The 13,170-nt window shown below is 40.7% G+C and overlaps 1 protein-coding gene across 2 annotated transcripts; it reads right to left on the minus strand.

Moving 5' to 3' along the window:
- Positions 1 to 21: 21 nt before the first annotated feature.
- Positions 22 to 6,063, minus strand: zmp:0000001267 (b(0,+)-type amino acid transporter 1). 2 transcript variants are annotated; one of them, XM_058398429.1, is made up of 6 exons: positions 5,350 to 6,063; positions 2,277 to 2,410; positions 2,045 to 2,174; positions 1,220 to 1,344; positions 732 to 819; positions 22 to 563 (listed from the first exon to the last, which is right to left on the minus strand). In XM_058398429.1, exons 1-6 carry the CDS (start codon positions 6,046 to 6,048, stop codon positions 333 to 335), a joined length of 1,407 nt encoding a protein of 468 aa, XP_058254412.1. In that variant the 5' UTR covers positions 6,049 to 6,063; the 3' UTR covers positions 22 to 332. The 2 variants fall into 2 exon arrangements, with proteins under 2 accessions (XP_058254412.1, XP_058254411.1); XM_058398428.1 differs by lacking the exon at positions 5,350 to 6,063 and adding an exon at positions 2,564 to 3,301.
- Between the last annotated feature and the right edge of the window lie 7,107 nt (positions 6,064 to 13,170).

Raw genomic sequence — 13,170 nt, forward strand, 5'->3', positions numbered from 1 at the left:
AATAACACAAACTGAATCATATACTTTCCATGTGTTTATTTGTTTCAACAGCTCAAACAGTGCAATAGGAAATTTAAGCCCATTTCAGAAGTATAATAAAGTTAAGATGACCTTACTACAGAATTTACAATGAGTATCCACTGTGATGTTTGCTGTACTATCTTATAGCAATCTCTGTGACACAATGCCTTTGGAAAAATTAAAACTACTAAGAAACAATAGCAAAAAAAATAAAAAATTTAAGCTATGAATGACTGACAGATTTGTTGAAACATTGCTTTGGAGACATTAAGAGATAATTATTGACCAGCCTCACTGTCTGATTTGTTGGTTTATACATTTTTGTCAGCTGGCGCCACCTCGAGGTAGAGCTGCAGGAGCACTGTGATTTTGTCCAGCAGGTGTGGACACAATTTGAAGTGAATGAATGGAATATAAATCAAAGCTCCACTTAAGATGAAGAGAGTGACATACAGGTACTCAAGCTGAGGATTGTCAATGATGGGAGCTAGAACCAGGAACACGGCTGACAGCAGCACCAGGATAGGGATAATAATAGGTACCTGAGATGATCATATTAAAAACAGAATGGCAAAGAGTTAAAGAAAAAATAATACTTTTTCTTTGATAAATGTAATCTTGTGTCAAATTGCAGAGTGTGCATATATTCTTTCACAATTTGAGCTGAAAAGGTCTTCATTTTCACATCCAGAATAGTTTAATAGTCTCACCGTGTATGTACGAGGAAGATCAGGAAATTTTATTTTTAGGTAGAGCAACCCTGATATCGTAACTCCATAGAAGAACCAGGCTGTAAAGCTAGATATCAAATGGATTGGAATTAGAAAAAAACAATACAGAGATCATTTCTTGCATTAAAACTAGTCTTCAGATGCAAAACCTAAGTTAACTAAATATTCGCAGTGCAGGTGCTTCCAAATGATGGTGTTTAGCCAAATAATTTTATATTACTGTGTTTATTACATTTGTAATAATATGTTTCATGTAGAGATAACTCTTATTCTGTTAATCACATTATTTATTTTACACAACTTCGGTAATGTTCTATGTGGACAGTTTCACCTATAATGTGATTGGATTTAAAGGTTGTAAAAAAAAATCACACCATTTAAAAACAACTTTTTGCAGTCTCTGTGTGACTAATAATGATTTATTGAGCTTGTAGTGCCAGTGAAGTTGCAGGTTATGAGTTACAGACCTGAAGAAGTTGACTATGCCCTGAAAATCTCCAGGAATTAGTACAATGAGGGAGATGATGGTGGTGAAGATGAGAGCTGGAGAGGGAGTGAGGTGCCGCACATGTGCCATGGCCAGGATGTTAGGCTGAAACACCAACAAAAATTTATTATTATTTTTTTTACAGTGCTTTAGATTTCTCAGGGTCTGAGCTGTTATTCAGAAAAGTAATATTATACAACATTTTCATAAAATAAAATAATGCACGAAATTCCAATTTTAAGAAAATAAGAAAATTGCATGATGGTGTAGCATGCAGCATTGCCTCTGCACAGCTCCTGAGCTCGGATGGCTGTTTGTGGGGAGTTTTGCATCTCCTTTCTCTCCATAATCTGTTTCCGTGTACCAAACACATGCGGGTAAATGAACTGGCTACTCTAAATTGTCAGTGGTTGTGAATGAGTGGATGTGGATGTGCTTGTGCAAGATGCCCTTTGATAGAATAGCATCCAAACTAGGGTGTATTTCAGCCTCATACCCAATGTTCCTGGGATAAGCTCCATCCATCCATCCATCCATGCATCCACCCACCCATCCATTCATTCATCCATCATTACCCTGACCATGATAAGCATTTACTGAAGATGAATGAATGAAAACCAGAAACATTGCCTCATAAACAAACTGACATGGAAGTAGAGTTGTATGCATGACAACATTTTAAAGAGTGAGTACTACATTATTAACAGACTTTCCAAAAATGAACACTGAATGTGTCACCTGAAAAAACAGGCTACTGCAGTTAAAAGTTAAAAGGCAAAATAATAGTTTTTCTTGTTATCCTTACCATATGACCCTCTCGGGCAGCTACAAAACAAACTCGTCCTCCACTGAAAAAGGATCCATTCAGAGAGCCGAAAGATGATAGCGCTGCAGCGATAGACATCACCCAGCCCCAGCTGCCCAGGACCTTATTACTGTTTTCAACGACATAACAGTATGAAAAGCTGCTTGATCTCTGATTAACATCATACTCAGTGTGCCGTACAATTTTTCTGCATGCAGAAAAAAAAACTTACCCCCAAGTAACTGCCACAGCACCGGATACCATCATCTCTCTAGGAGTCATGGCAGCCAGATAACTGATATTGACCAGCAAGTAGAGGATGGTTACCATCGGGATGGCAATTATTAATGCCCGGGGTAGATTTACCTTACAAAATGGATAGAATGTAGAGATAAGTGCATCTTTTACTGATATTTACAAGTTTCATTATATTCACTAACTTGTAGATTCCCTTCCAGACAATCAGCTTAAGTATACTATACTATACACATCCTCAATATAACACATTTTATATCTCACCTCTGGATTTTTCAACTCCTCAGTCACAATGTTTAGATTAGACCATCCAGCGAAAGACCAAAGTCCCTGATATACAGCCATTCCAATCGGACTGAGTCCCAGCTTTGTGCACTCAAAGGCATTATCCAAATTTCCAAGGCTTTCCAGGCCACTCTGAATCATAGGCACCATTCCACCAATAACAATCACCATTAGACCTACCACTTTGGCCACTAGGAAGATAATCTGAATGGCCATGGCAAAGCGAACATTCTGCATATTGATGATCGCCACCACCAAAATGCACACCACTGCAATACATTTCACCACCAATGTAGGTGGCATGCAGCCTGGATAAAAAGGAGCCACAGCATACTGAGCAAAACTCAGTGCCTTGGCTGCAATACTTGCTGGCTTCACCACGATTATGAAAGTGAATGCTAGAAAGAATGCCGGTAAGGGTCCATAGATTCTCAGGACGTAGATGAATTCACCTCCGGATTCCCTGTACATGGTGCCGAGCTCTGTATAACTGAGTGCAGCACATAGAGTCACCAGGCCACACACAGCCCAAACGATCAAGCTCGCTCCAGGGCTTCCAACACTGGACATCACAAACTGAGGGGACATAAAGATCCCCGATCCTATCATAGTGCCTGCGACCAGAGAGATCGCACTAATTAACCCTACCTCCCGCTTCAGCCTCAACCGTTTATACTCTCTTCTTTTCATGATACAAGTGAAAATGAGCAACGTTTGGCATAAAAGTAGAACAAAAAACGTGGGTAATAAGAGACTAAGTCCAATGTATTTCTGCTTAAATATTAACATTTTTGGAGCTTGGTAAAAAGTTCCATGAACAGAAGCTTTAGGGCAACTTTGGACAAGTGACAATAAAAGCAACCAGATAGTTAATTAGTATTCTATGAGTATTAGAAGAACAAATTTGTTTCTCATCCTCATTGTAGTTAGTTATTCCATATATACTAACTACCATCACATCCAATTTAAATAAATTAGACTCTGATGAGCCAGATCTAATGTGTGTTGGGGTAATTACCTAAATAATAAAATACCTACTCTCCACAACATTTACAAAGGCACAACGTCTTACAGAACCACCCTCGGTCATTCAAGCTGTGTACAGTCAAATCTGATAATAAAAAATGTGTCAATGCAAAATCAGTGGGAAGTTTTCATATCCATCTATTTCATCTTTGGTATAACTGTATTATAAAATCATTAATAATTATCAAAAAGTCAGGTCAAGAAGCTTTTATTGTCATTCCAGTCATTTCAGATTTTTACTGTCAACCACATATAGCTGGTGCAGTTCATAGCTTCATATAAAATAACACAGAGGTACATAAAACAACACAGAACTAAGGAGTAAGTTTTCCTAGCCTCATAAAGTGCATGGTGGGCAACCAAGTGCAAACAGTGCAGAACAAAGACAGCCAGTGCAGACAGACAATACAATATGCTACAGGACAGATACATAAAATATTGCTGACCAGTATATAGCCTGTATGGATCAAAGTGCAATGAAAAGTATTCTTATAAACATATATACACATTTGATAGAAGCAGTTGGTAGCAGCGTTAAAGTGAATGTGCAAAAACAGCATATAAACAGCGTTTGTATTAGTTGTGCTGTAAACATAGATGTATATTGAATATGTGTGTGGATGTGTGGGTCAATTCAGTTCACTATAACAAGTATAGTGAGTAAAACAGTATAATCACTAACATTTATAAAAAAACTAACATGGACAATCACATTGTGCAATGGGAACTTTGCACTAAAACATAGGTCAGGGAGGTAATGGAGTTTAGTATTAACATATACACTGGCAAAGGTGTCTGTATTAAGAAGGGTTTTTTTTTTATAAAATATATGCCACTAATGCATTCTGGAAGATTCCTCATGCACCCTCTGCTGCTTGGTGTAGAAAGGTGCAACTCAAACGAAAGCTTAATAGTCTGAGAATACCCTGTGTTTCTTCTTGTACACCTCCACCTCCGACTAAAGAACACCTTCTAGCCAGCCAATAATTCTGGAGTTGTCAATAGTACCTGAAATGGATGGAATTACCACATCTTTGCAGGTAATTTGAATGCATTTCCAATTCAGTTGTCTAGTCTGCACCCCACATGGAAAATCTTAGTATTCTACCTAATGAAGACAAGGCAACAATAAGCTAAATGAAACGAAGTATGCAACATTTTCTAGGTTTTCATATTTGTTTCGCTGTGTGAATTGTGTGTTTAATCATGTGTCAATCCAGGTGCTCAAATTTGTGTTCACTTCTATACAAATTTAAATTCTAAAAATCATTGAGTCTAAATTCAAGATGGTTTTTTCACAAATGTTCATGTTCAATGCATGTCTGAAAAGCACAAAGAAGTCTGTCTGCTGGATTCTATGAATCTCAGAAGGAGCTTTATCATAGATAATATTACCACAATGATAAGGGAACACTCAAGGACAATGTAATAATGATGGTGTGGAATACAAACAATATTAATACCGCTATATATTTCACAGCGAAACAGATTTGGGGTAGTCCTTGTACACATAAAATCGCTCTGTACACATAAAATCGACCTAGAATCACAGTTCCACACCAAAGTTTAAAATGGTAATTGATCGTCCGTCACACTCCTAAACAGTAAAGCATTTAATGATTGACATCAATCAACGTTTTCTAGCATCTCATTGTTCCCAGTGTGATAACATGCAATAAGACAGTCATTTACTTCTGTTATCTTCCTCATCATGTTTCTTTATCATAAGATAAGATTACCTCAGGACGCTTAAGCTCTTCAGTTACAGAGTTCAGGTTGTTCCAGCCATCGTAGGACCACAGACACTGATAGAAGGCCATTCCAATCACACCAATGCTTTGGCTTGTCCCATCAAATGCATTTTGAAGATTACTGGTATTGCCTTGAATAAGCAACACCATACCACCGATAGAAATAACTACCAGTGCAAGGAACTTAACTGCCATTAGGATTGTTGTGACAGCTATGGAAAATCGCACATTCAGGCAGTTCACTATGACCAAGAGTAAGAGGCCAACAGCAGCTACAGACTTCACCACCACAGCCGGAGGTGCACAGTCTTCATAGAAGGGTGCGACAGCATTCTGGGCAAAGCTGAGAGCCAGTCCAGTCATACTGGTTGGCCTCACAACAAGCACAGAGGTAAAGGCAAATATAAAGGCCATCAGGTTTCCAGAAGTGCGTATTATGTAGATGTATTCACCTCCAGATTCACGGATAACTGTTCCTAGCTCGGCGTAAGCCAGTGATGCCAGCATTGCTAACAGTCCGCAGCAGGCCCAGATCACCAAGCTAGCCCCAGGACTCCCGATGTTCAGCAATACAGTCTGCGGCGACATGAAGATTCCTGAGCCGATCATGACCCCTGCAATGAGGGACACTCCTCCCAACAGTCCCACCTCTGACTTTAGCTGAAGTTTCCTAGATGTGCTCTCCATGTCTATGTGTTTTATCTAATGGCTTCCTAGTGCATACTTTTCAGAGACATTGCAAAGTGTTATGTGCACTGTGCCCCACCTGCAATTAAGTCAGTTAATAATTACAGGCTTGTGGCCAGATTTAAAGTCAACCCACAATTTAGTATTATGTACAGAGTAAGAGAAGCTATATTCATCACCAGGTATTCATTACTTTGTGTGTAATATTGTTCTCCTTTATGTTAAGATGTACTAAAATTATGGAAGTCTTTTCTGTTTGTTAAAATTCTTGCTTTGTGAGGAACATGACGTTTCACCTCAGGATCTTTATGAGGTAGCCATAGAGGTCAAACTAGTAAAACGTTATTTTACTTTGTAAGGTTACAATGTTAACACTAACATCTAAGCCTGATCAAGAAATTAGATCAAGAAAAAATAAATAAATAAAAAAAAATAACAATAAGCAGTGCTGACACTTACATAACTACAAACTATACTTAAATAACTAAATAATTCCATGAATAACAAAATACTGAAGTAAATACTTGCATTGCACTGTTTCTCAGTTTTTTCAAGATTAAAAACCTTATCATTAATTGTGTAATTTATTATTATTATTATTAGATTTATATTGAGGCTGGCACTCAAACTTTGCAGGATCTGCCACCTAAAAACTTTTAAAAACACACTTACTCCTTATAGTTCTGCTAAGGTTAATCATGTGCAATTAGGCGACAAGAACCAGTAGAATTGTACTGCAAGGACATAATGTGGCTTTAATATAACATGATAGGCAGCAAACAAGGAATTCATTTCATGACAATATCTTGTAATATCATACCAGTCCAGAAGATGTCATAATATAGCAATATATTATATTTTACCACTTCAACCATCCAACGCCATCACAAGCTCTTTTGTGATCAAACGTCTGGGCACAGAATTTAATGCCAAGAAATTTCTGGCCATCCAGACTGACTTTAAGATGATTGTTGCAATGACTTGCTGTAATGAGCAGCACTTACTTAAGTAAAGCCATTTCTATTAATCGACTATTTTAAAAAGTGAAGCATCTCTCATACATACCTGCAATCCACTCATCCAGCTACACAAATCACTCAGTCACATTTAATATTCTTAGTATTCTCCACAAGACAAGTTTGCCTTTGCAAGTTTGCCTTGCAAAATCATCTCTTGGTTAAGTCTAACCATAATGAGACCCTTTCAAATGCCAGATCTGTGCAGTGGTGTGGGGATGCACCGTTAAGACTGTATATACTTTCAGTGCCTGCTCTGTTGGTATCAGAATGACAACCAGTGAAAGCAGCAGTGCAGAAAAGTACTTGCTACCCATCTCAAGGCCATGACTAAAGTGAGAAGTATTAGCAGTAAAGGTGGAAAGTCATATATCAGGTGATAAGGCTAGTAATGAGCCAGAGCATCCTGTCCCAGACTGTCTAAAACTGCACCTGCACCTTAATCTGGCAATCTTAATATGTCTACATGTACCTGGACATACAGCTCTGGAAAAAAAAATAAGAGACCACTGAAAATAATCAGTTTCTTATGGTTTTTTTTCTTACAGGTGCATGTATTGGTGAGATGAACAGTTTTGTTTCATTTTTTTTGTAAACTGCTGTGATGAACAGTTTTTCACATTGTTGTTGGTTAATTTTATACAACTCTTTTTGCAAAAAAGCAAACAGGTCAGCTTTGCTTGATGGTTTGTGACCATCCATCTTCCTCTTGAAGACGTTCCAGAAGTTTTCAATAGGGTTCAAATCTGGAGATTGGGCAGTGGTCCCTTATGTTTTTCCAGAGCTGTATAACTTCTTCCACACCTGGTCTAAGTGTGCTTTAGCTCTTCATCTTGAATCTATTATCATCTGGTATGGTAGGATTCTGACTTTTGTGCAACTCTTTAACTGTGTTATATTGTATAGATTGTTGATGGTATAGTGTTGGTCTATGCTACTTAGTCGTCTCATAGTAGGTGATTAATCAAGAGTAGTTTCAGTCTCCTTTAGGGTGTGAATTGTGGGCAGGGCTTACTAATTTATATTGAAGGTTCTCTGCTATAGACATGGTTTGAAAGTAGCTCTGCCAAGACCTGTTTACATGTAAATAGCAAATGCCTACTCTTGTACTGTTCTTACTCTGTTACATTCTTAATTCATATTTAATCTCACTTTGACTAGACCACAGACATGTGCCTCAAACCCATCTCTGTTCTAAAGCCTAAACCTAAAGCCTAAAGCCTTTTTTACCGCAACTTCATCAGCACAAAAACTTTCCCACAAGGGGCAATAACACATTGGACTTAGCATGTTCAAGCAGCAAAGGAGCATACAAAGCCCCCCCCCTCCACCACCTTGGACTCTCTGACCACATCACCATCTTGCTCAGACCTGCATACAGACTGAAGGTGAGAGTCATCAGACCAACCAAGAAGGAGGTACGTGTGTGGTGTGGGGGGGGCCAGTCTGCCCTACAAGACTGCTTTGACACTACAGACTGGGACATCTTCAAAGAAGCAGCAACTTACAATAATCACAAGGACATAGAAGAATATACTGAGGCTGTTACTGCATACATCTTAAAGTGCACAGACGATGTCACACACAGGAAAACCATCACTACTCGAGCTAACCAGAAACCATGGCTGACAGGAGAAGTGTTCAAACTTCTTAGGGCACGGGATGCAGCCTTTAGACACTACAGGCCTAGCAACTGCACGAGCCAACTTGTCCCAGGGAATCAGGGAAGTGAAACAACAATATCCGAACATTTCAGCAGCTCCAGAGACACACAGAGTCTCTGGCGAGGCATTCAAACTCTTACGAACTACTTAACAGCCTTAATGATTTCTTTGGCCGTTTTGACAACAACACATAGGCACAGAAGAGCTCACCTATCCCACACGAGCAGGCTGTGTGTCTGACCCCAGTCGATGTGGAAAAGACCCTCCTGAGGATCAACCCGCGCAAGGCAGCCGGACCAGATAACATACCTGTTCGTGTTCTAAAAAATTGTGCTGCAGATCTCAAGGATGTACTAACTGACATCTTTAACATCTCGCTGAGTCAAGCAGTTGTCCCCAAGTGTCACAAGGCCACCACAGTAATTCCAGTCCAGAAGAAGCCACACCCATCCAGCCATAATGACTACAGGCCCGTTGCACTGACCCCCATCATTATGAAGTGCTTCGAGCGACTGATCATGCAGCACATAAAATCCATTCTTCCTCCCTCCCACGACCCGTTCCAGTTTGCATACAGAACCAACAGGTCCACTGAAGACGCCATCTCAGCCGCTCTCCATCCAGCCCTTACACACCTGAGGCCTCATGTATCAATGCTGCATATGCACAAAAACCTTGTGTACGCCAACTTTCAGAAATTAACGTGAAAATGTGCGTTCCTCCACGCCAACTTTGTGTCTGGCGCACATACATTTTTCATGTTTTTTGTCCATTGGTGCCTCTTAGAGGCAATAAAGTGAAGTTGCAAACATTAGACTATGAATTATTCTACAAGTCTATTGCACCAACACCTGTGAGAAACATTGCTATTCATTTTTAATTGATAAAATAGGCTAATTGACATCATATGTTTCTATCAATTTTGCAATTAAGTAAGAACATATAAAAGCATGTGCAAATTTAAAGAACCCTTAGTCTATGATAATGGCAGCGTTGTCCTTATTAGAGGACATTGCCAATGGCCGAATCCAAAGAGAACGAGTTTTTAGCGACCACAGTGATTTTCTGGACCACAATGATGACTGGCTTATCAGCCAATTCAGATTTCCAAGGGCTATACCCTTGGAGCTCTGTGCTGAGTTGGGTCCGAATTTGAAGAGGCAGACAGCAAGGAGCCACGCATTACCCATTACCTTACAGGTTCTGACAACACTTACTGGCAACTGGTTCTTTCCAAAGGGAACTGGCAGACCACTCAGGAATAAGCCAGTCATCTTTGAGCCACGCAATGCCAGCTGTATGGGACGGGATCATCTGCATGTCTACCAGGTATATAAGGTTCCCATATGATGCAGTTGACCAGCCAAACATTAAAGCGCAATTTGCAGCGATAGCCGGTTTTCCTAATGTAATCGGAGTGATCGACTGCACACACATTGCTATAAAGGCGCCATCTGAAGAAGAATATGCATACATGAATCGGAAACATTTCCATTCAATGAATGTGCAAATAATATGTGATGCATAAATGCGCCTAACAAATATTGTGGCAAGGTGGCCTGGGTCAACGCATGATTCATACATCCTTACAAACAGTATAGTTGGGATGAGGCTCCAAGCTGGCAGGGTACGCGATGGGTGGCTTCTTGGTGAGTGATGCGTTGATGGTTCTATTTAAGTGTTGTGTTTATTATTTTGTGCATTTAATTATTCAATTGCCTATCAGGAGACTGCAGTTATCTATTAAAGACGTGGCTGTTAACCCCCCTCACCAACCCACAAACTGACCGAGAGCGCAGATACAATGATGCCCATTCTCGCACTCGGTCAGTTGTAGAGCGGGTGATTGGGCAGCTGAAATGCCGGTGGTGCTGCCTTGATAGGACCGGGGGGATGCTGCTATACCACCCTAACAAGGTGTGCCGCATCATGCTGGCCTGTGGTGTGCTGCACAATGTCGTGAAGAGACACAGCATACCACTTGGTGAGGCTGTGGCATCGCCAGATGACCCCAACCCAGAACCAGTGTATGTGCAGCCCAACCAACAAGCCATTCAGGCCCGTCAACGTGTGGTTGCGGTAATATAATTGGTAAGCAGAGACAAAGTTAATTTTTTGACCAATTCCTTTAATGAGTGGCTTATGTCTGTGAGTGCATTAGTGATATTTTTCAGGTGACTATTAATTTCCCCGATGGCCTTAACGATTTGCTGTTGTGAATCCAGAACAGCATGGGTCAAGACACGGCCAGACCGATGGGCCTCAGCACTGGGGGGGTGCAGCGGAAATGCCGGAGACACCAGACACAATAGGCACTAACTGCTCAGGAGGCGCGGACTCCGCGTGCGTGCCAGTGGACATTCCTGCTATTGCACCATCTAAGTACAAATAAACACAGGCACATGCTAACTGATTTCAGTCTGTTTCTTATTAATGGGTTCACGCATTTCCATAAATGCAATAGATATGTAACTTATAATCTCTGGTCTACTATTGGTCAGCTACATTGCATGCATTTGAAAATTAAATGCAGACTGGTAAGCTATGTTTACCAAAGTTAAGCAAATAAATGAGAAATTAGTTGCCTTCAGGGCATTGATGTAGTAAATCCGAGTCTCCCACAGCAGCGGATACTATTCCAGAGAGTAAAATGTCACCCACAATAGAGGCAACTCTTTGCTCAAAAGGTGTAAGTTCATTGACCCCTGTACCACCGCCTGTTCTGTCCACACCTTGTATGTGTGCAGCAGTTCTCTGCTAAACTTCCACCTTTATGTCAGACCATTTCTTTTTAAGCCCGGGTACAGTGCGATTTTCAGATCCCACCGCGTTGACCGTGTCAGCCAAACTCTCCCACTCAATTTTTTTTTTGTTATTAATTCCAGAGGACATCGTTCCAAATAAGATTTTTTTTCCTTGTTTGTACCTCTGATAGTAGCACCTCCAATTCATTTTCCATAAAGTTTCGTTTCTTGCTTGCTTTTTCCATTTTCTTGCTGTTTGATTTTGCCAAAGTGGACTCATTACATATTTAAATTAATTTATTTGAGGGAGGAGACAGGGTGGGGTTTGGTGCTCGTGCATGTGCGCTCAATTTTAAGTTAATTGGGATGTACAAAGAGAATATGCATGGGATTCTCCGTACGCAGAGTACATCTGATTTTTTTTACAGCTTTGTCCGTACGCAATGTTTTAGTATTAATTCAATGCAAGTCTTTGTACATGAGGCCCCTGGATTCCAAAGACTCATATGTGCGTATGCTATTCCTGGACTTTAACTCAGCTTTTAACACAATTATCCCCCAGCAGCTCATAAACAAACTAAGACACCTGGGAATCAACTCTCCTATCTGTAACTGGGTTCTGGACTTCCTGTCAGAGAGACCATAGAATGTACGAGTCAGTGGGAAAACATCTAAGACCATCTCAGTGAGCACAGGGTCGCCACAAGGATGCGTGCTCAGCCTGCTCACCCTGTTGACCCATGATTGTGCACCCAGCTACAATAATAACCACATCATAAAGTTTGCAGACAACACAACTGTAGTGGGCCTCATCACCTACAACAACAAGGCCAACTACAGTCTGGCTTCAAATAAGCACATTCCACAGAGACTGCCCTATTGGCTGTCACTAAGAAACTACATACTGCTAGATCAGCCAAGCTGTCAGCTGTCCTCCTTGACCTCCCTTCAGCTTTTGACACAGCCAATGACAAGACTCTCTTGTCCACACTCAGGAGTCTTGGAATTCGTGGAACAGCATGGGATTGGTTTGCTTCCTACCTGGATGGTCCATGAAGACTCTCCACTGGTGTCTCACAAGGCTTAGTACTTGGTCCTCTCATTTTCTCCCTCTATACTCACTCTCTTGGCAAAGTTATATCCTCACATGGGTTATCTTACCACTGCTATGCTGATGACACCCAACTTACCTTCTCCTTCCCTCCCTCAGATACCATGGCTTCTGTTCGAATCTCAGCATGTCTGGTGACATATCATTGTGGATGACAGCTCATCAGCTGAAACTCAATCCCAGCAAAACTGAACTGCTGGTCATCCCAGGTGATTCATCCCTAACCCAGGATCTCGCGATATCTCTTAACAAGTCCCTGATCTCCCCTTTGGCCACTGCTCGCAACCTTGGGGTAACCATAGACAATCAATTGTCCTTTTCCTCCCATGTTACTAATGTCACACTTATGTCGGTTTCTTCTGTTCAACAACAGAAGGATTTGGCCATTTCTATCCACACAGGCTACTCAGGTGCTTGTTCAGTCTCTTGTCATTTCGAGACTGGATTACTGCAACTTTCTACTGGCAGGTCTACCTCTGAATACAATTAGTCCACTGCAAATGATCCAAAATGCAGTTTCGTGACTTGTTTTCAACCTGCCTAAGTTCTCCCACACCACCTACTGCTGCATTCCTTCCAGTGGTTTC

The sequence above is a fragment of the Hemibagrus wyckioides genome, linkage group LG09, assembly GCF_019097595.1.
Source record: "Hemibagrus wyckioides isolate EC202008001 linkage group LG09, SWU_Hwy_1.0, whole genome shotgun sequence".
Taxonomy (NCBI): Eukaryota; Metazoa; Chordata; class Actinopteri; order Siluriformes; family Bagridae; genus Hemibagrus; species Hemibagrus wyckioides.

Bases quoted from the DNA above. Each gene is read 5' to 3' on its own strand.
- zmp:0000001267 (XM_058398428.1), bottom strand. From the start codon at position 3,274: ATGAAAAGAAGAGAGTATAAACGGTTGAGGCTGAAGCGGGAGGTAGGG. The intron at 820-1,219 runs GTCTGTAACTCA...TTTGATATCTAG, and splicing joins GGCATAGTCAACTTCTTCAG to CTTTACAGCCTGGTTCTTCT. The intron at 564-731 runs GTGAGACTATTA...TGATCATCTCAG, and splicing joins ATCTTCCTCGTACATACACG to GTACCTATTATTATCCCTAT.